The 23334-nt window shown below is 32.3% G+C and overlaps 1 protein-coding gene and 1 non-coding gene across 9 annotated transcripts; both read left to right on the top strand.

Annotated features, from left to right (window-relative positions):
- Positions 1–1599: 1599 nt before the first annotated feature.
- On the top strand, positions 1600–1706 carry LOC136231595 (small nucleolar RNA R71). Its single transcript, XR_010689968.1, has one exon. It is a non-coding gene; the product is annotated as a small nucleolar RNA R71 (small nucleolar RNA).
- A 4698-nt stretch (positions 1707–6404) lies between these two features.
- LOC136228978 (F-box protein At3g07870-like) lies at positions 6405–10309 on the top strand. Of its 8 annotated transcripts, none has more exons than XR_010688943.1 (4): positions 6405–6692; positions 9038–9309; positions 9511–9607; positions 9875–10309. XR_010688943.1 is itself a non-coding variant. In XM_066017486.1 (2 exons), the coding sequence occupies exons 1-2, from the start codon at positions 6620–6622 to the stop codon at positions 7957–7959; spliced, it is 963 nt and encodes a 320-aa protein (XP_065873558.1). In that variant the 5' UTR covers positions 6405–6619; the 3' UTR covers positions 7960–8160. The 8 variants fall into 8 exon arrangements, 1 of the variants encoding a protein (XP_065873558.1); XR_010688942.1 differs by having other exon boundaries at positions 9842–10309; XR_010688941.1 differs by having other exon boundaries at positions 9439–9607; positions 9842–10309.
- Positions 10310–23334: the final 13025 nt, after the last annotated feature.

The following is a 23334-nucleotide window of genomic DNA, read 5'->3' as shown; positions in this document are numbered from 1 at the left end:
CGCCCCGCGTGTAAGGTGGGATGCCCCGCGTAGGAGCAGTTGACTCTGGGAGACCATGCAGTTTGACTTTCAGGATTAGGCTTATCATTTCTGACATATGTCATACGCCTCGCGTGGAGGTTGATACGCCCCGCGTATCGGTGAGTAGATCCCACGTGGTGCCTATGGATTGAACAATTATTTCTGACCAAGTGTTCCACGCCCCGCGTGAAGGGTGATACGCCCCGCGTATGTCGGAGGATTTTCGCTCCTTGCTCGTACCTGAAATACAATTATCGAGAGCCGAGTTAGCTTGACGTTTTATTTTCTAAATTAATCAAAAATAAGGAAAATTAACCGAAAGTACGGAATTTATTTTTATTTCATTATTTTATTAAAACACTTTATTTTTGCAATTAAACTTATTTATTTCATCTAAAATTAAACCGTAAATCACGCTAAAAGATAGGGACGAAACGCCCCTAGCAATCATCGAGATGTTTTCCAACTTCTTCTTGTTTGACAAGATATCTTTTAAGAACTTTGCATATGTGGGCATCTGGGCAAGTGCTTCCACGAAGGGGATGTTGATATGCAACTTCCTCAAGGTGTCTAGCACTTTTGAATTTTTCTCTTCAAGCTTCTTGTTTATCAGCCTCGCCGGATAAGGTACAGGTGGCACATAGGGCAGAGGTGGTTTGTACCTCTTTCCTTGTTCCTCCTGGTCCTGATCAACGGTCAATTCTACCCCGACGGGCTCTTCTTGACTAGGAACAACTTGTTCTTTCTTTTCTTCAGCATTTTGAGAGGTACTTGCACACTCAGCATTTTTATCAGTTGGAAAAGGAGGGTGATTTTCCTTACCAGATCTCAGAGTGATAGCCATGACATCTCCTTTGGGGTTTGGTTCGGTGTTACTTAGCATTATCCCTTTTTCTTTTTGACGAGGATGCAGCAAGTTGATGGACCTGTGTCTCCATATTTTTTATTGACGCTTGTGTCTGCTTCATGAATTGCATCATCATGGTCTTCATGTCCTATTCTATATCTTCCTTTGGTGGAACTGGCTGCTTATAATGTTGTTGAGGTTGCCTCTGGTATTTTCCTCCTTGTTGCTGCTGATACCTCAGTTGTTCCTGCTGATTTGGCTGCCCAGTCCATCCGAAGTTCGGATGATTTCTTGTGGCTGGGTTGTATGTATTTGAGTATGGGTTTGGTGGGTTCCCTTGATTATATCCAGCATAATCACATTGCTCCTACTCACCTTTCCCTTGCTTGACTCCAGGACAGTTGATGTTGAAGTGAGGTCCTCCACAAAAATCACAAACATCATTGAACGGCGGTTCGCTGTGAATGGATGATACATTAATCTTGATGAGCTGCTTTGCAAGTTGTTCCACCTGGGTGGTCAGTTTTGACACAACATCATCATTCCCCGCTCTTTTTCCTTCACTTCTAGCTGAGTGCCAGTTATAGCTTGTGCTTACGACTCTCTTAATAAGGTTGTACAAGGCTTGTGGTTCAAGATCTTCGGGGTTACCATTGGCAATGGATTCAATCTGGATTTTATAAATGTTGGTGACTCCATTGTAAAAATTCTGTACTTGCATCCATATGGGGATGCTATGATTCGGTACCTTTTTTAGTAGCTCTTTGTACCTTTCTCATGCCTCGGCCAAGGATTCATCCTCTTCTTGCACGAAATGAGATACCTCATTTCTGAGTTTGATGGCCTGTCTAGGTGGAAAATATTTCATTAGAAAAGCACTGGCCATTTCTTCCCAAGTGGTAATGGTTCCTGGATGTAGGTTCTTTAGCCAGTTCTTTGCTTTATCTTTGAGAGAAAAAGAAAATAGCTTTAGCCTTATCACATCATCGGAAACTCCTCGGTTTGATCGGAAAGTGTTGCATAGTGTAATGAACTCCTGGATATGCCCGTTTGGATCTTCTGACTGGTATCCATTGAATTGCACTGCAGCCTGCAACATTTGTATCATACATGCTTTCACTTCAAACATGTTGTTCCCTTCGTTAGGCAACACTATGCACGACGAGTGTCCTTCTGTGGTCGGTCTGGAATAGTCTTTGATCCTCATAACTGGAGGATTGTTGTTCTCTCCTTCCTCCTCTTGGTTGGGTTGAACTGGTTGTTCTGGTGGTACTCTTCCAGCCATCCTTCTTTCTCTTTGTCGCTCTCTTTGTCTTGCTCGTCGAGCTCCCGCTCGGTTTCGTCTACACGTTCTCTCTAACTCAAGATCGATAGGAAAAACTGGTGGTCCAGCTCTGCGCATAGACAGTGGGAGCACTACTTCTGGCTGCCCTACTTAGCAAACAGATTAAAAACACCTTATTTCACAGAAATTTTTAGATAAATTTTGTTGCTTTCAATCCCCGGCAACGGCGCTAAAAACTTGTTGTCTTCTGAACAGACTCTAGCAAGTGCACTAGAAACAAGTAATAAAGTGATAAATAGAGTATCGTCTCCACAGGGATTGAAGACCAAATTTTTACTAGAAAAATCTTGTAGAACAGGGTGTTCGTGGTGTGTGAATTCTTTATAATGAGAGATATTGTGAAAATGTGACCAAGTCAATGAGTAAACTGATAAAAACGATTACTTGATAATGGATAAAAGGTAGAACAGGTTAGGCATAGCGGAACCGGTTACTTTAAGTCCCTAAACATCCTATTTATTCATGAATGGAGTAAAGTGAAGTCAAGGTTTCTGTTTTAATGCTCACTTAAGTCAACTCTCGTGTGTTCTTAAGATTCTAAGACTTACTACAACAATAAGCGTCCCTAAGGTTGGTTCTTTCTTGCATTATGATTGAAACAACATTTCAATAAAGAAAACCCTTGATACAACCTCCTAACGTTCCTGCTTCGGGGTTGGATGTTTGATAAAAAGGTCTGTGAAGATGAAAGCAGTTCCCTATCATTCATCTAACACTAGCATATATGCATAAGCAATGGAATAAAAAGCTTCATCAAACACTTCATAAATTAACAACATTCATTCATAAATAGAAAATAGAGAGCTTACATAATCGGCCCTAACTGGCCGAACCAGTTTAAAATGACTACTCACTCATACTACCGAGTGAACAGTCTACTTCCATTCTACAGAGCTCCATCAATGGAGTCATTATCTTCCTTGAGAGCTCTTCTCTCCACCAAAACGTCTATCTTTAGTTCATAAATAGAAAATAGAGAGCTTACATAATCGGCCCTAACTGGCCGAACCAGTTTAAAATGACTACTCACTCATACTACCGAGTGAACAGTCTGTTTCCATTCTACAGAGCTCCATCAATAGAGTCATTATCTTCCTTGAGAGCTCTTCTCTCCACCAAAACGTCTATCTTTAGTTCACAAAAAGGTATCTTTTCCTTTCCCCCACTACATCTATTTAAAGGAGAAAAGATCAAAACGGTACTGAAAGTATGTGATAAAAATATTACAAAAACCAACTAAATTGTTCATAAATCCTAGACTACTAGAAGTGGTTAAGATCCTTTTGACCCTTGAACACTCAAGGGTCGAACTTTCTTGTCATCATGCTTCTTTTTAACTGCTCTTATCTGCCTTTCCTGCCTGCCGCTCCTGCCGTTTGTCAAGTCGCCATCCGTCATCAGAAATTGCAGCGTTAGACCGCTGGATCATAGGTTGCTCATCTCCTCATGGTTTGTGCAAAACAGGCTGCTTATAGTCTGTTTGACTTAATCTTTCCAAATCTGCACAAAAACACGTATAAGGCCTTCTTTCACGTAAATTAACCCTAAAAACACCATAAGTTCATCATAAATAATATGTTAAATTGTAGTCAAATTCATGCCTAACAATGGGCTCTTGGCGAAATAAAAGATAATGGCCCACATTAATAAACAAAATTATACATAAAAATTTAAAATATATTCCAATAAATAATAAATAAATAAGTATTTCTTGTACGGTACGTATTATTACGTTCTCCAAATATACTTTTATTTATCCAAAATCAAAAAGATATTTCAATATTTTTTAAATTAGTTTTTAACATATATTCAAAAAATCAATTGGACCCTTTTGAAGTTTAAAATGTCAATTGTATGGACCTTTAAAGCCTAAATAGTATTAATATATGTATATAAAAGAAATTACTCCATATATTTATAGAGCTAAAAAAATCTTGAACCTTTTTGAAGTCTAAAATATCAATTATTTGAAACTTTTATAAACTAAGGGGGCGTTTGGTTTGGGGTCTTTAGGAATGGGAATGAGAATGAGAATGTGAGGGTTTCATTCCCTTTGTTCTTGTTTGTTTACAAAAAAAAAAACTCATTCCCTTTACCCACTTTAGGTTAAAGCATTACCCTACTTTAGGTTAAGTCATTACCCCATGCCCTCTAGGGAATTGGATTCCTTTTATCTCATTCCATTTCCTAAATATATCCAAACACATAGGGGAATTAATGGTTATTCCTTTCATTTCCTTTAGTTTCCCTTTCTTGATTCCTTTTCTCTTACCCCTTGTGAACCAAACGCCCCCTAAATACTATTGATATATGTATATAAAATCCATATATTCATAGACCTAAATAAAAATTGGGCCCCAGCAGCTTTGGGCCCTAGGCTGGCCCTGACTGCAGGTGGAAACATTCTCATGAACCATACTAGAGGTGTTCATCGGTCAGTTCAATCTAAAAATGAACCAATCCGAAATAATCGGAAACTGAGTAACCTTAAAAATAAAAACTGAATCTAACTAAATAACAATAAATAACCGAACCAAACCGAATTGAATAATTTAGTCGATTTGGTTCAGTTATTCGGTTTTCCTTACACTAATAATATTATTTACTAATTAATATAATATTACACACTGTAACATACTGTTTAGTCCTTGTATTTTCAAAACACACTGTTTAGTTCCTGTGTTTTAAAAAACACACTGTTTAGTCCTTGTATTTTCAAAAACACACGGTAAGGTTCCTAACCTTTTTCTCAATGAACTGTTTAGTCTTTCCGTCTGTTTGTTAAAATTTTTACCATTTAGGAAAACGGTAGGGACTAAACAGTTCACCAAGAAAAACGTTAAGGTCATCGAGAAAAATGTTAGGGACCTTACTGTGTGTTTTTTAAAACACAAGGACTAAACAGTGTGTTTTTTAAAACACATGAACTAAACAGTGTGTTTTGTCAAAATATAGAGACTAATAAATTAATTACCCATATATGCATGAGTTCTTTTTTAAGTTCTAATGAGTGAGTTAATTATGTTTTATTAATTGCATATGATTACTTAGAAAAACTAAACATCTTTTGAACAAAAAAAAATGTATTAATTACGTCTTATCCTATGCCTTATGGCATAGGTTAGCCGGACCGATCCTTAAAATATAGAATCACTAACTGAATTTTTATGTTGAATGTTATTTAATAGATAATATACTAGAAAGTTAATTCAAGTAAATTAAACTCAACAAATTAAAAGAGTATATACAATAAATTAATAAGAAAAATGGGTAATTCTGTACTACTTGTGAATGAAAGTTCCGTTTTGATAACAAAGAATAAAATAAAATAAAACCTATAAGAGTTAACGTTAGTATTTTGATTTTGATGTTTAAAGTTCCATAATAATTTTTTTCTCTTTTTCAAGAAATCAATATTTAAAATATTAATTGATGGTAGCAATTATGATATATTTAAAAAATATAAATAAAAAATTACTTATTTATTATATATGGGGTTCCAATTTTTTGGAGCTCTAGGCGGCCGCCTTTATTGCCTAAAGGTAGAGACATCCTTGAACGTAATTAAATCAAAATATTCAAAAATAATAAGCACAATTTATGAATAATCATGCAATGTTTAAAAGTAAATTATAATAAAACAAAAAAAAAGAATGTTTTTGTTCACGTAGCTTAGGCGGCGCCTAGGTGTGTCCAGGCCGCTTAGATGGAGCCCATGCGGTTAAAATTCACCTAGGGGCTAGAAAAACGTCAAATGAGACTAGTCGGAGAAAATCAAGGCTGATTATTGATTTCGGGCACCTAGGCGGTCCAGACATCCTTGATTTTGAATAGTTGTTGTTAATATGTAAAATTCTAATATGTAAAAAAAAAACAACGTATTTTCACGTACCTATGATTTTGTTTTTCAAACGGGAACTATTGTTTTCGTTTTGCTAAAAGTTTTGATCTTTTAGTTTGATAATATAGAAATTACAGTTAACGACCCAAAAATAAAAAATTCTAAGAATTAAAGTTGTTTAGTGATTAAAATTTTTATTTTTTAAAATTGTGGTTTTTTTGAAACTTTCTCTTAATGATTTCAAACATAAACAGTGAAAAATTACTTAGAATTTTTAATTTTAAAAATTCCTAGAAAAAAAATTTCCATATTACATTAAAAAAACAGTTGTTTCTTGAAAAGCTTCAAAAATGAAAAGAATATTTGTAGAAAAGCTTCCAAAATGAAAAGCTGCAAAGCCCCTTTGTACTCTGTGGCTACTTCAATCTTTCGCTTCCTCTTATTCTTCTTCCTGTTCAATTCTTTTGAGACTCGCCATGGCTGCTTCTATTTCTGGATCGAACATCGTCGCCTTCAAATCTGCTGGAATCTCGTCCAATTGCGGAAGTTCTTGTGACCGTAGAGTATGCCAGTTCCGGAATTTGTCTTCAATTGCAGTGGCCTACTTCACAGAACAAGGAACTCGTTTGCTGCTTCAGGTATTGCTTGGTATTTTAAGAATGTGCCATTTTTTTCTAGAAAGAACACTGGGTTTCAAATGTAGGGCTTATTAATTTGGGGATTAAAGTCGTGGTTGGAGATTTTGAATTTCTTAATTGAAAATTAAGATTTGAGAAATACATGAATTTTTAAAGAAATTTAGAATCCTAGTTGTATTAGAAATGCTTCTAATCTTAAGTTATAATTAGAATCCTAATTGTACTTGGATTAGGATACTTGCGCCTTTTCCTAATATAAATAGTTTCGTTTTATCTCTTCTATTCTCATAAAGACATTCTACTCTCATAAAGACATTACGAATTGAGTTTTGAGGAAGATAAGATGTTGGGTTATTTACCAGATGAAGTTTTGGCAGAGAATCTATTGTGGAGGCTGCCGATAAAGTCCATTATCCAGTGCAGGTGTGTCTGTAAATCATGGCGTTCTCTCATCACAACTCCTCATTTTATTTCAACCCACCTTCGCAATACCAAAACCAAAACCCACATATTTGTGCATCAACAGGGCAAGAGAACTGGAAGTTACTCATTTGTTTTTGACAATGACAATCAAGATTACCTTCGTCCTATATCACCCTATCTTCCTCATCCTGCTCCTGGAACCTACTCTCGCATCCTCGGGTCCGTTAATGGTTTAATGTGTATATCTGTTATTGCTCAAAGTACCGGTGTTCACATAGTTAACTTGATCCTCTTTAACCCTTCAATTCAACATTTTCTGTCAATTCCTCCACCTCACTCATATTCACTCTTCGGTTGGTATGTTACCGGCTTTGGATTTGATGAAAGGACGCAGGATTACAAAATCTTATTAATAGACTCCAGAGATGGTTTTGTCTACTCATCTAACTCGAATTGTTGGAGGAGGCTTATCACTCCTCCTGTCCACTTCTTTTGGGATTCAGAAGTTTTTGTGAATGGACGGATTCATTTGCTTGCCTTCCATAAAACACCTGTTAAATCCTATACGAATTCCATTATATTGTTTGATGTCAAGGATGAGACTTTTGGCCAGATATCATTGCCGGAATGTTTGGCAAATTCACATGATGCAGATATAACTATGATGGAATTTGGGGAATCATCAATTGCCCTGATTGAACGAACTCTGCGGGGTGTGACTCTCGATAAAGCAAACGATGTTGATACTACACCCTTTGCTACTGCTGAGATTGCTCACGTGGAGGAGGATGAGCTTGAATTGAAGCGGTCCAAACATGTTAGGAGTACAAAGGATATTGTTTAAGTTTATCCGTAGGACAATTATATCACTAGAAAGAAGCGTTCTTAAAATATAGTGGTTAAACTGGAGTGTTCTTTTTTTTCAAAGTTCTGTGCTGAGTGCTGCATTTAAATTTTTTTCTTTGACGAAAGGACATTGATATTGTTCAATGGAAAGTACATAAAATTGTATTTAACAATAACATTATTCTGGTCCTAAGTAAATCGATTTTATTTTTCTCGTAACAAATGATTGAATGAATTGCATTTGCCAACTTATTGGGAACATTCTATATCTGTTTACAATTTGATTTTTGGCTTGTATCTTCTTGGAAGTTGTTGAAAATGGACAGAAAAACAACTAACTTCAAACAACATATAGATCTTTATTATATAATGGTTTTCATGTATCATTACACCTAGAGACGTATCATAATCCATGTGATCTGAGCTCATTTCGTAGATGTTTTGACTGCATTGCTTAATACAGGGTATTGGACAAAAAATGCCTCTCGTCACTAACCTAAGTAAACAGGCCTATTTATTTTAATTAGAGTTTTCTTCTCTTCTTCTCTTTTGACATTCACACCTTCACATGGAAACATTACATGAACCTTCAAACAGATATCAGAAATATATATATATATATATATATATAATGATCCTGAATGGGGCTGTGGAGTGTATGTATATGGTTTAGTATATGTATATGGTTTAGATGGAGAATAACATGGATTAGGTGGATTTGGAGGAATAAGATTCATGAGTTTGTTTTAATAGATTGTGGAACATTCCTTCGGGCAATTAACAATATCACTAATTCAGCAAAACTGAAACAAACTAATTCAGCCATGTGTTTTTAATTCCACTAATTAATGAGGTTGCCAGGATTCGAACCCTCGACCGTTTGGTCCTAGAGTTTCTGATACCATGTCATGGAACCAATTGAACTAAAAGCTCAAGCTAATAATTAAGGCCCAAGCATATATCTTATATTAATCTCTGACATTCTGCTTGGAGGAAAATTACGGGTTGTGTGCTGTTTATATATATGTTTGTCTAGTGTTACTACTTACTGTTTCATTGATGGTGTTTTTGTTCAGTTCTGCTGCTCTAAAGGTCTGGTCTGGTTTTGTTACAACCAGGGCTTTTATTATAGGGTGCATAAGCTGGTTCAGCATCTAGGCTCTAGCTGGCTCGGTATACGTATTATGCGATACATCCAACGATCGGGGACTTGGATGATTTCGTTTTAACACATCAGGAAGCTGTTTGACTAAGTTTGCAGACTCACCAAATGTAAGGGTTACTCAATCTGACTTTCAGCTATAAAAGAGAGGAAGTTTGGAGTCGTAATTGGTGGCCAATTAATTGGGTTGGTGCCTTTTTTCTTCTTCTAATGTTATCAAAACCCCTTCTGTTTTCCTATTCCTGTGTTACGGATGAATTTTGATTTTCCTTCCATTTTATGGTTCATTTCGGGATGGGATGTTCATCATCAAAGTTCGCATATCTAAAGAACGATCATAGATATTTTGAAGGCAATTACATTTTATTTCTACCTTTTCTTTTCAAGGATGGCATTGCTTCAAGGCTAGCCATATTTCTTCAATGGGCGCTTTTATCAACCAAGTTATAAGTGGGTACAAAAAGACGGTCATTCACCTGGCCAGGTTCGTAACTTTTCTATTTTGTTTAGTTTTTGCACAGAAACTTTCAAATAGCTCACCATATTAGCTTTAGAATACTTGATTAAACTTAGAAGTTTTATACTAATCACAAGTTTAGACTGCAATGTTTTGATGAGCTGTATTGAAGAATGGAACACAGGAAACTAAACTAAAAACTCAAATAAAAACATTTTAAACAGCAAGTTTTGAGGTGCTTATCAATGGTGTGGATATCAGATATACGAGGTTATTGTATGTCTCTGTGGGCAGAGTACCTGGGCACTTTGGAGGAGGATTTGCGAAACGCATACTCGTCGATGCGCGAAACATGTGAATGAGATTGTTAAGCATATTTGTCCGGGGAAAGCATAGAAATTGAGGGGAAACTCGATACCATACCCAGTTCATGTAAGCGAAGATGGAAAAGTAACGGCATTGCTTGGACACGAGACATTTACGGATGTTCAATCTTCCGGATGTTCGACCGCATAACAGCTGAAGTATTAACTTTAAATGAAATTTAGACAGTATGTGCAAAGAAAAATTGAAACATGTACAAAGAAGTTGTTTGCAAGTGTATGTATGTAAAGTCGAATTATTGCTAAGTAGGCTATTCAATATCAGTTTTTGAGGACGATATAATATGATTCTCTCTAATTTTAATTTCTATTAATGGCATTTGTCCCCTATTCTAAATTAAAAGTACAATAGGAGACTATAAATGTAATTGTCCCTTACATTAGCTTCAAACTATGATTATGATTAAGGATCAAAACTATAATTTATCCTTAGCTATTTATATCCAAAACTCCATTTTTTTTTAGTGTGCATAGTATAATATCCACTCAAGGTGGTGCCCATATGCTTAACACTCCAGGTTTAGTCATAAATATTTAAGGGATAAAGCGTAAAGATACACCTAACGTTAACTATTAAGAGTAATTTTACTTCTGATGTCTAAAATGATGTAATTTTATCTCTAATGTGATAAATTTGGTCAATTTGTGAAATAATGCATAAAACTGTCTTTTCGGTCACAAATTTTATTGTCTATGTTTTATATGTGCGTTATTTTACTACTCATTAGTAACATATCACAAACACATTGATATACGTGAAAAAAATAAAATCAAAAATCAAAAAATTATATTGTATTTTGTACGAGTTTGACAGAAAATTTTAAATATTTCATCGTATATTCAACTCTTTTACTAAATTACAAAAAAAATGTGAAATTTTTTTTAGAACTAATCGGTATGTAACTAGTGCAGAATAAGTAGCGAAACATCTGTATTTTATAATGATATCTAAAATTAAAATTCTTCCTGATGGTCAACGTTAGAGGTATTTTTGCACCTTATTCTAATATTTAAAGGGATAATGGTCAAATTAAACCCTAAAGTTTCCAAACAAAATCAATTTTAGTTCTATGTTGTCGAAATTTTTAAAAACTGGTTTTACTGTTATTTAAGATATTTAGTGTATTATCAGTACAATTAAAAAAACATGTTAAAATGATAAAAAAAAAAAATAAGTCTGTTATATAAGTTAATCATAAAAAAAATTGTCAAATCGTCTAAAATGTTTATAGTGTTATACAAATAACCAACAAAAATTGTACAAAACTGATTGAATGTATCGACAAACTTGTTTGGAAGGTCCGATATCACAGTTAAATACAGTAACCCAACATTTTTAAGTTTTTGGCAATGTAAGGCTAAAATTGATCTTACTTAAAAATATTATGATTAAATTTACTATTTCGTACATTATGACTCAATATGTATTCCTCTTAAAACGTTAAGGTTAAATTTGGTCATTGTTGTATATTTAAATGATGAAGAAGGCAATGGCTTTCTTTATAACATACTTGATGTTATTTCAATACTGTTAGACTGACTACTTGGATCGGGCCTTCTCCAGCGAATCAGAACATGGAGCCTAGGAATCCTTCACGCCACTCCTTGTCCTTTTAAAAAAGAATCTTGTGATATTAAGTATGTGCATCTAAATTGGGAGTTTGTATCTTATTCCAATCAGATTTTTCCCCATTCATCTATGTGCGGATCCAGGGGCAGAACCAACCCGGCAGGCGGCCGGAGAATTGAGAAATTTTTTTTTAGTAACGGTGTCTGGTAATATTTTGAAGAGAATTATATTGACTTTATGTAATATTTTTCAATGTTTAAAAGTAGATGAGATGGTTAAGGATATTTACTTTTATTTGAAAGATCCTGTGTTCGACTCCTTTCAATCTCATTTTCTTTTAAAAAGTTTGTATTTATTTTTATTTTATTTTTCAATAATTATAAAAACATGTTACCATTATTAATTAATTTAAATGGATTATTTATTTTTATTTTGATAACACTTTTGAATTCATTTTTAATATGTCTTTACTATTAAAATAAAGTAGACATATTTAATATTCATTTTTATTATGTCTTTACCATTAAAAAAAATAAACATGTTTAATTTTCTATTAGTTCAATGCTAGTTTACAAAAAATGATAACATTTTTACAGTTTTAATACGTTGGAGGCTAAAAAAAATTTACGCAGCCTTAACGGGCTGGACTTTAAAAAATTTACCGTCAACCGCACAGTTAATTTTGATTTTTTTTTTTGACGTTTTGAAATTTTTTTTACTGATATGTTTAAGCCCCGGGTCATCCGGAGTTCTGGTTCCGCCACTGTGCGGATCCCTACATGTATCGAGGAATTTCCATCGAAAAAAATATTGATATGAATTTAATTTTTTTTACTAAATCTATATATAATATAAAACAGTAACGATGGAACTGAGGTGTCACTTCCTCCTTTTTTACTGATAAAAAATATAATATAAAATATAATATATTAACTTTAGTTATATTATTATATTTATTTATAAAAAGATTATTTTATCTGTACTATATCTAAAAGATCTACATAATTTAAATTAATCCCTACAATCTCTCTAATTCTCTGCATATCTATATCTAAAAGTTATACATAATTTAAATTAATCCCTAAAATATCTCTAATTCCCTGCATATCTATATCTAAAAGTTCTACATAATTTAAATTACTCCCTAAAATATCTCTAATTCTCTGCATATCTATATATTATATAATATAAAACAGTAACGATGGAGCTGATGTGTCACTTCCTCCCTTTTTACTGATAAAAAATATAATATAAAATATAATATATTAACTTTAGTTATATTATTATATTTATTTATAAAAAGATTATTTTATCCGTACTATATCTAAGAGATCTACATAATTTAAATTAATCCCTAAAATCTCTCTAATTCTCTGCATACCTATATCTAAAAGTTCTACATAATTTAAATTATTCCCTAAAATCTCTCTAATTCTCTGCATATCTATATATAATATAAAACAGTAACGATGGAGCTGAGGTGTCACTTCCTCCTTTTTTACTGATAAAAAATATAATATATTAACTTTAGTTATATTATTATATTTATTTATAAAAAGATTATTTTATCCGTACTATATCTAAGAGTTCTACAGAATTTAAATTAATCCCTAAAATCTCTCTAATTCTCTGCATATCTATATCTAAAAGTTCTACATAATTTAAATTAGTCCCTAAAATCCCTCTAATTCTCTACATATCTATATATAATATAAAACAGTAACGATGGAGCTGAGGTGTCACTTCCTCCTTTTTTACTGATAAAAAATATAATAAAAAATATAATATATTAACTTTAGTTATATTATTATATTTATTTATAAAAAGATTATTTTATCCGTACTATATCTAAGAGATCTATATAATTTAAATTAATCCCTAAAATCTCTCTAATTCTCTGCATATCTATATCTAAAAGTTCTACATAATTTAAATTAGTCCCTAAAATCCCTCTAATTCTCTACATATCTATATATAATCTATATTCTATATTATATATACTTATAAAATTGAATAGCATGAACAGTGTTTCAATTGAATTTTTTTTCCAATTACTTCCCATTTTACCCCTATAACTTATTCCCCTTTTTAGCCTTCCAAATCCCACTTCAATCCACTAATTTCCACTGCTGCCTTCCAGTATTTTCATGTTTAAGTTTCCAATTTTACCCTCCTATCACAATACTCTTCTTGCTAATTTCTTTCATTTTGAGTACCCACCTAATCTAAAACGACACCGTTTATCTTCCCTCCCTTCTATATTCACCTGCTTCAATTTTTTTTATGACACCTGCTTCATTTTTTAATCAAAACTTGCTTCATTTTTTTAATTCTCTTTTATGCTTTTTCTCTTGCTCTCAACTCTATATCTCTCCTAAATTTACTTAGCTTTTTCTATCAACTCAAATCAACGGAAAACATTTTTACCTTTAGTATACAAATTTTTCAAATCATTTTAAAGAAAAAAATAATGATAAAAATGATAGATTTTGAAATATAATTATAATGTTTTTTTACATTAATTTCAATAAATAAAATAAGATAATTTTAATCTTAATATATGTAAAATTGTGCAATTATAGGTCTTGATAATAGATCTTGATGCCTAAATGTTTGTTAAATAGTATCAATTTAGATTTAAGGTCTATTACCCAGAGCTATAATTGCATCATTTCATAAATATTAAGGCTAACATGATGCTATTTTTTTAAATTGAAATTTCCATTAAAACTTCGAGTCTATTTTGATAGACTTATTTCATTATATTATACAAAAATTTGGGTTCATTAATCCAATTCATTCTCTCTACCAAAAAGAAACTATTTAAAATATTTTTTTTAGCTGGTAAATTGTGAGATTTCCTTATAATTGATATTTTGAGGAAAATATATATATATCAGGATTTTATGAAAAAATAATTCGTTACATTTAACATATTTTAACTTTTCTAAAAAAACAAAATTTTAACTAAAATTACAATAAATTGCACTATTAAAGAACTCAAGTTGCAAATTATTTAATTAATTTACTAACCAGGTTAAAATTTATAATTCAATGTAACACAATTTAAATTAATTATTTCCCGAAGCGAAGCAAGGGTCACTTTCTAGTATAATATAAAACAGTAACGATGGAGCTGAGGTGTCACTTCCTCCTTTTTTACTGATAAAAAATATAATAAAAAATATAATATATTAACTTTAGTTATATTATTATATTTATTTATAAAAAGATTATTTTATCCGTACTATATCTAAGAGTTCTACATAATTTAAATTAATCCCTAAAATCTCTCTAATTCTCTGCATATCTATATCTAAAAGGTCTACATAATTTAAATTAGTCCCTAAAATCTCTCTAATTCTCTACATATCTATATATAATATAAAACAGTAACGATGGAGCTGAGGTGCCACTTCCTCCTTTTTTACTGATAAAAAATATAATATATTAACTTTAGTTATATTATTATATTTATTTATAAAAAGATCATTTTATCCGTACTATATCTAAGAGTTCTACAGAATTTAAATTAATCCCTAAAATCTCTCTAATTCTCTGCATATCTATATCTAAAAGGTCTACATAATTTAAATTAGTCCCTAAAATCCCTCTAATTCTCTACATATCTATCTATATATAATATAAAACAGTAACGATGGAGCTGAGGTGCCACTTCCTCCTTTTTTACTGATAAAAAATATAATATATTAACTTTAGTTATATTATTATATTTATTTATAAAAAGATTATTTTATTCGTACTATATCTAAGAGTTCTACAGAATTTAAATTAATCCCTAAAATCTCTCTAATTCTCTGCATATCTATATCTAAAAGTTTTACATAATTTAAATTAATCCCTAAAATCTCTCTAATTCTCTACATATCTATCTATATATAATATAAAACAGTAACGATGGAGCTGAGGTGTCACTTCCTCATTTTTTACTGATAAAAAATATAATATAAAATATAATATATTAACTTTAGTTATATTATTATATTTATTTATAAAAAGATTATTTTATATGTACTATATCTAAAAGATCTACATAATTTAAATTAATCCCTAAAATCTCTCTAATTCTCTGCATATCTATATCTAAAAGTTATACATAATTTAAATTAATCCCTAAAATATCTCTAATTCCCTGCATATCTATATCTAAAAGTTCTACATAATTTAAATTACTCCCTAAAATCTCTCTAATTCTCTGCATATCTATATATTATATAATATAAAACAGTAACGATGGAGCTGAGGTGTCACTTCCTCATTTTTTACTGATAAAAAATATAATATATTAACTTTAGTTATATTATTATATTTATTTATAAAAAGATTATTTTATCCGTACTATATCTAAGAGATCTACATAATTTAAATTAATCCCTAAAATCTCTCTAATTCTCTGCATACCTATATCTAAAAGTTCTACATAATTTAAATTAGTCCCTAAAATCTCTCTAATTCTCTGCATATCTATATATAATATAAAACAGTAACGATGGAGCTGAGGTGTCACTTCCTCCTTTTTTACTGATAAAAAATATAATATATTAACTTTAGTTATATTATTATATTTATTTATAAAAAGATTATTTTATCCGTACTATATCTAAGAGTTCTACAGAATTTAAATTAATCTCTAAAATCTCTCTAATTCTCTGCATATCTATATCTAAAAGTTCTACATAATTTAAATTAGTCCCTAAAATCCCTCCTAATTCTCTACATATCTATATATAATATAAAACAGTAACGATAGAGCTGAGGTGTCACTTCCTCATTTTTTACTGATAAAAAATATAATATAAAATATAATATATTAACTTTAGTTATATTATTATATTTATTTATAAAAAGATTATTTTATATGTACTATATCTAAAAGATCTACATAATTTAAATTAATCCCTAAAATCTCTCTAATTCTCTGCATATCTATATCTAAAAGTTATACATAATTTAAATTAATCCCTAAAATCTCTCTAATTCCCTGCATATCTATATCTAAAAGTTCTACATAATTTAAATTACTCCCTAAAATCTCTCTAATTCTCTGCATATCTATATATTATATAATATAAAACAGTAACGATGGAGCTGAGGTGTCACTTCCTCATTTTTTACTGATAAAAAATATAATATATTAACTTTAGTTATATTATTATATTTATTTATAAAAAGATTATTTTATCCGTACTATATCTAAGAGATCTACATAATTTAAATTAATCCCTAAAATCTCTCTAATTCTCTGCATACCTATATCTAAAAGTTCTACATAATTTAAATTAGTCCCTAAAATCTCTCTAATTCTCTGCATATCTATATATAATATAAAACAGTAACGATGGAGCTGAGGTGTCACTTCCTCCTTTTTTACTGATAAAAAATATAATATATTAACTTTAGTTATATTATTATATTTATTTATAAAAAGATTATTTTATCCGTACTATATCTAAGAGTTCTACAGAATTTAAATTAATCTCTAAAATCTCTCTAATTCTCTGCATATCTATATCTAAAAGTTCTACATAATTTAAATTAGTCCCTAAAATCCCTCCTAATTCTCTACATATCTATATATAATATAAAACAGTAACGATAGAGCTGAGGTGTCACTTCCTCCTTTTTTACTGATAAAAAATATAATAAAAAATATAATATATTAACTTTAGTTATATTATTATATTTATTTATAAAAAGATTATTTTATCCGTACTATATCTAAGAGTTCTACATAATTTAAATTAATCCCTAAAATCTCTCTAATTCTCTGCATATCTATATCTAAAAGTTCTACATAATTTAAATTAGTCCCTAAAATCTCTCTAATTCTCTGCATATCTATATCTAAACGTTCTACATAATTTAAATTAATTCCTAAAATATCTCTAATTCCCTGCATATCTATATCTAAAAGTTCTACATAATTTAAATTAATTCCTAAAATCCCTCTAATTCTCTGCATATCTATATTCTATATAAAACAGTAACGATGGAGCTGAGGTGTCACTTCCTCATTTTTTACTGATAAAAAATATAATAAAAAATATAATATATTAACTTTAGTTATATTATATTTATTTATAAAAAGATTATGTTATCCGTATTATATCTAAGAGTTCTACAGAATTTAAATTAATCCCTAAAATCTCTCTAATTCTCTGCATATCTATATATAATATAAAACAGTAACGATTGAGCTGAGGTGTCACTCCCTCCTTTTTTACTGATAAAAAATATAATATAAAATATAATATATTAACTTGAGTTATATTATTATATTTATTTATAAAAAGATTATTTTATCTGTACTATATCTAAGAGTTCTACAGAATTTAAATTAATCCCTAAAATCTCTCTAATTCTCTGCATATCTATATCTAAAAGTTCTACATAATTTAAATTAATCCCTAATATCTCTCTAATTTTCTGTATATCTATATCTAAAAGTTCTGCATAATTTAAATTAATCCCTAAAATCGCTCTAATTCTCTGCATATCTATATTCTATATATAATATAAAACAGTAACGATGGAGCTGAGGTGTCACTTCCTCCTTTTTTACTAATAAAAAATATAATATATTAACTTTAGTTATATTATTATATTTATTTATAAAAAGATTATTTTATCCGTACTATATCTAAGAGTTCTACAGAATTTAAATTAATTTCTAAAATCTCTCTAATTCTCTGCATATCTATATCTAAAAGTTCTACATAATTTAAATTAGTCCCTAAAATCTCTCTATTTCTTTGCATATCTATATATAATATAAAACAGTAACGATGGAGCTGAGGTGTCACTTCCTCCTTTTTTATATCATTAATTATAATTATTAATTATATTTTTGTTAATATTTATATATTAAGATGAATCCGTGCATCGCACGGGTCAAAAACTAGTTTGTTATATATATATAACCAGTAAAACTGATCATACAATAAGCTTTACTGGTTTTAAATTAAATGTATCTTTTCCTTCCAAAAAAAAATAAATGTATCTTTTTTTATATAAAAAAAAATTAAATGTATCTTTTGTATACTCTTTTTCATCGCCACATTCTCCATTTATTCTTCTTCTATCATAAAAAGTAAGGGTAATTAATTTATTAGTCCCTATATTTTGACAAAACACACTGTTTAGTCCCTGTATTTTCAAAAACACATGGTAAGTTCCCTAACTTTTTTCTCAATGAACTGTTTAGTCCTTCCGTCTATTTGTTAGATTTTTTACCGTTTATGACTTCATAAATGACTAAATTACCCTTTACTATTTACCTTCAAACTTTAGAAGGGGAAATTCAATTTAAAAGAAGAAGCTATTTGTATGGAGAACAAGAAAAAGAAAATACACAATGCTTACGAATTTGAACGATTAAGAAGAAAATCAAGAAGAAGAACACTCAAAGTTGATTTCAGATGCATTAAAGTTTAAAGCAAATGAAAAGAAGAACGCAAATCCAAATTGACTAACAAAATCTTCATGAGAGTCTAATGGCAGGGACTAAACAGTTCACTGATAAAAAAGTTAGGGACTAAACAGTTCATCAAGAAAAAGGTTAGAGACTTTATCATGTGTTTTTTAAAATACAGGGACTAAACAGTGTGTTTTGTCAAAATATGGGGACTAATAAATTAATTACCCAAAAAGTAATTATACATATATATAGGGTGTTGTTAAACTCAACCCCAAATTCCCACCTCTAGCCCCGTGAAAGGACGAAAATGCCCTTTCATGGGTTTTGGGGAGGGAAAAACTATTTATTTTGCCAATCCGACACGCGGGCGTGTGGATATCACGCCTCACCGCGTGGTCGGACGTGATGCTCACACGCCTGCCCTTGCGGTGAGGCGTGTGGCTATCACTGTTGAAACACCTTTCCAACATGATTTTGATTTGACAAAATTATTTAAGGTAATCCATGATTAAGATAATTAAATTTAAGTGCTTTGATTTAATTGTAGTAATGCGTTTGTTCAATGTTGAGTATAAAAATATTTATAAGAACAGGAATCAAGTTAGACAAAACATAGTCAGCATGATAGCATAGCACGGGCTGAGTAAAGAATAACTCAGTACGAAAGAAGGAAAGTCTTCTTCAGAACTGAAGCTTACAAATGAAGCTGATCACAGAAGCTGAGTAAAGAGCAACTCAGAATAAAAGAAGAGAAGTCTTCTTCAGAACTATATCTTGCAGAACGAAGCTGACCATGGAAGCTGAGTGAAAGGCAACTCAGCATCGGAATTGGCGATAATCAAAGACAACGGTTATCAAAGTCATGCGGAATAATTTTAAGTCAGCACCAATGATCTGTTTGCTAAAATACAAGATCCGATAACTGTCTGCACCAATAATAGAAACCTTGGAATTACGTAAAAAGTTAATTTCGAGATGCATGGGTCAAAAGTCCGCTGGCTAAATGACGAAACCTGCACTATAAGACAAACCTGCAAGAAGAAGACAAGCCTGGCGCCTGCGGAATTCAGACGATAGGATTGGCTTGCAAATCTGAAGCTGACCAGACCATGTCGCATGAAAAAGCCGTTTGAATCCAACGGATAATTCCGGATTCAAATCATTTCTGCTTCAGACCTCAACTATAAAAGGACAAGTACACTTCTTGGATCCTTTGCCGAAAAACACAAGAGAAAAAGCAGACATACAAAAGCACACCAAAACAAGAAAAAGATCTTACACCAAATTCCCATCTCTGTGTAAAAGCTAGAGTGATTTTTGTAATCATCTAAAGTGTTCTTTGTCTGAAAAAGAACAATTCTGTATCAATTGTAAAATTGAGAGTGTAGTGCTAAGTACTCGGTTTTAAGTACTCAGTGATAGAGAAATCTAGGTGCTCGGTTATAGCTCTTAGTAGGAGTTGAGTAGACGAATAGAGGACGGTACTCTTGCATATTCAACTGCCTTGTAAACGGTTTGTGCTCTACCTTTAAAGAGCTCAGTATTGGATTTAAAAAGCCCGGAGGGATTCTGGGGACTGGACGTAGGCGGAGAGGCCGAACCAGGATAAGTCGAGCTGAGTAATTTCTAACTCTCTCTCAATATACATCTGTATGTGTTGCTTGTTATATTTACTCAGTATATAAATTGTTTAAGCTGACACTGAGTAAATCAGAGTGCTGAGTTGGAAGCTGACCACAAAAGTGTCATTTCCCAACTCACAAGTAAAACAGCTCTAGTCAGTATCTGACTAAAACTATCTTACGTCTCACTCGGCCGTGCTGACCAAAGCTGAGTTGTAAAACTCAAACAATTATATTAAGTCAGCATAATTAAAACGAAAAAGTTATATTAGTTCCTAACCCCCCCCCCCCTTGGAACTAATCACACGGGACCAACAAGTGGTATCAGAGCCTAATAGCTCACTACTCAAAGATATAACTATCTTGAGCTGATCTCGATAAATGGCTGAGAACAGCACTCGTTTCCTTCTAGGGAATCAAACAACGTAGATACTCCCTGAAGGATTATCAATTAGTCGGCCTCCTCTATTCTTTGGATCTAATTATACATTCTGGAAGAATAGGATGAAGAACTTTATTCAAGCCACAAACATGAGTGCATGGCTTGCAATAGTTCAAGGCCCATATGTGCCGTATAAAACTGTTAACGATGAGAAAGTTGTTAAGAGTTAAACTGAGTGGTCAGAAGATGACTTTAAGAAATTACAAAATAATGCTTCGGCTATCAATATGCTTTACTGTGCTCTAGATGCTGCAGAGTACAATAAGATTTCAGGTTGCGAGTCAGCACAGGAGATATGGAAAAAGCTGGAGGTGACCTATGAAGGCACAAGAAAGGTCAATGAGTCCAAAGTGAACCAACATATGAGACTATACGAGCTGTTCTAGATGAATGAAAATGAAGACATCTCGGAGATGAACTCAAGGTTCACCAATATTATAAATGAGCTCAAGAGGCTTGGAAAGAACTTCACCGAAGAGGAACAGGTGAAGAAAATATTAAGAAGTCTTCCCAAAAGCTGGCAAGCTAAGAAGACAGTTGTGGAAGAAGCTCGAGACTTGACCACGTACAAATACGACGAGCTGATCGGATCTCTGCTGACTCATGAGATCTCTATGAAAAACTTTGAAGCAAAAGAAAAGTCAGAAGACAAGAAGCATAAATCTCTTGTCATGAAAGTTGATTCAACCGAAGCTGACTCATCAGATGATGAGGAGATGGCCATGTTTACAAGAAAAATGAAGGAGTTGTTCAGAAAGAACGACAGGAATAGCAAGAGGCCATACAAAAGAGGCGACAGGTACAAAGCTTAGTCTAGTGACAGCAGATATAAAAAGGACAGCTCCAAGCCTGTCACATGCTTCGAGTGCCATCAAACTGGGCACATTAAGTCAAGCTGTCCCAACTTAAAGAAAGAAAAGAAGGGAAGCAAAAAGGCAATGGTGGCCACATGGAGTGACAGTGATGAGTCAACATCATCTGAAGCTGATGCCACCGAGTCAGCAAACATATGCTTCATGGCCGATGATGCTGCTGACCACACTCAATCTGAGCAAGCTGACCTCTCTGACGGTTCTGATCAAGAGGAACACTCCAATGAGGTAGCATCTCTATTCTTGCTTAGAAATGAAATGGTTACCGCCCTGAGTGATTTGTATACACTGACTAAAAAGTGTAACAAGAAAATAAAAGCACTCGGCAGGCGATGTGACGAGATTGAAGAGATCAAACTGAGTGACCTTCGATATCTCCTCCAAGACAACTCAACTTTGCATGACAACATGGAAATCATGCACAAGTTTATCTCGGAAGTCCAATCAGATTCAAAGAAACTGAGAAAGGATGTCACAACCCTACAGAACCAAACAAAAGGTTCAACTAAAAATAAATCCCACGCTGAGTACTCAGGTACAGATCAGCGTAGATAGTTCACTCAGTGTGACTGTTGTAGGAAAAGAGGACACACAGTAGATGTGTGTTGGTATAAGAAGTGGACTGTCCAATGTGACTTCTGCGGAAAGAAAGGTCATACCACTAAGGTATGCTGGCATGCTCAGCATAATGGTGCTGACCAAAAACAAAGTCACCCCAAAAGGGTAACATTTTGTGACTACTGTGGTAAAGCTGGCCACACAATAAATATATGTCGTCACAAACTAAAACATGATATAGCACCTGTTTATGCTAACCAACGAGGACCCAAAAAGAATTGGGTACCTAAATATGAATAGTTTAAAATGCAGGTGAGCTTGAGATACGTGGAGAAGTCAAAACTGTGGTATATTGACAGCGCATGCTCGAGGCACATGACTGGTGATGAAACTTAGTTCATCACTCTTGAGCTTAAACGAGGTGGAAACGTAAGCTTTGGAGACAATAAAAAGGGGAAGATAGTAGGTTCAGGTACTATCGGAGGTAACCCCACTATTGAGTCAGTCTCCTTAGTTAAGGGTCTCAAATACAACCTATTGAGCGTAGCTCAGCTGTGTGACAACGGTAGATAGGTTATATTTGATACTACTCAGTGTCGGATACTCGAGGGAAAAACAAATAAATTGATTTTAACTGCCCCTCGTGTTGACAATGTATATATGTTGAGTTTAGAAAAACAGTTTTCCAAAAATATATGCTTAGTGTCTAAAGAGGATAACTCCTGGCTATGGCATATGAGACTTGGTCATGTAAGCATGGACCTCCTTGCCAAATTAGCTAGAAAGCAACTAGTTGAGGGATTGCCCAAATTGAAATTTGAGAAAGATCAATTATGTAATGCTTGTCAGCAAGGTAAACAAACGAAAAA

Source organism: Euphorbia lathyris, chromosome 5 (genome assembly GCF_963576675.1).
Source record: "Euphorbia lathyris chromosome 5, ddEupLath1.1, whole genome shotgun sequence".
NCBI lineage: Eukaryota > Viridiplantae > Streptophyta > Magnoliopsida > Malpighiales > Euphorbiaceae > Euphorbia > Euphorbia lathyris.
The sequence above is the reverse complement of the archived record's forward strand: the minus strand, read 5'-3'. Positions and strand labels throughout refer to the sequence as shown.

Bases quoted from the DNA above. Each gene is read 5' to 3' on its own strand.
- LOC136228978 (XM_066017486.1), top strand. From the start codon at position 6,620: ATGCCAGTTCCGGAATTTGTCTTCAATTGCAGTGGCCTACTTCACAGA. The intron at 6,693-7,069 runs GTATTGCTTGGT...AAGTTTTGGCAG, and splicing joins GAACTCGTTTGCTGCTTCAG to AGAATCTATTGTGGAGGCTG.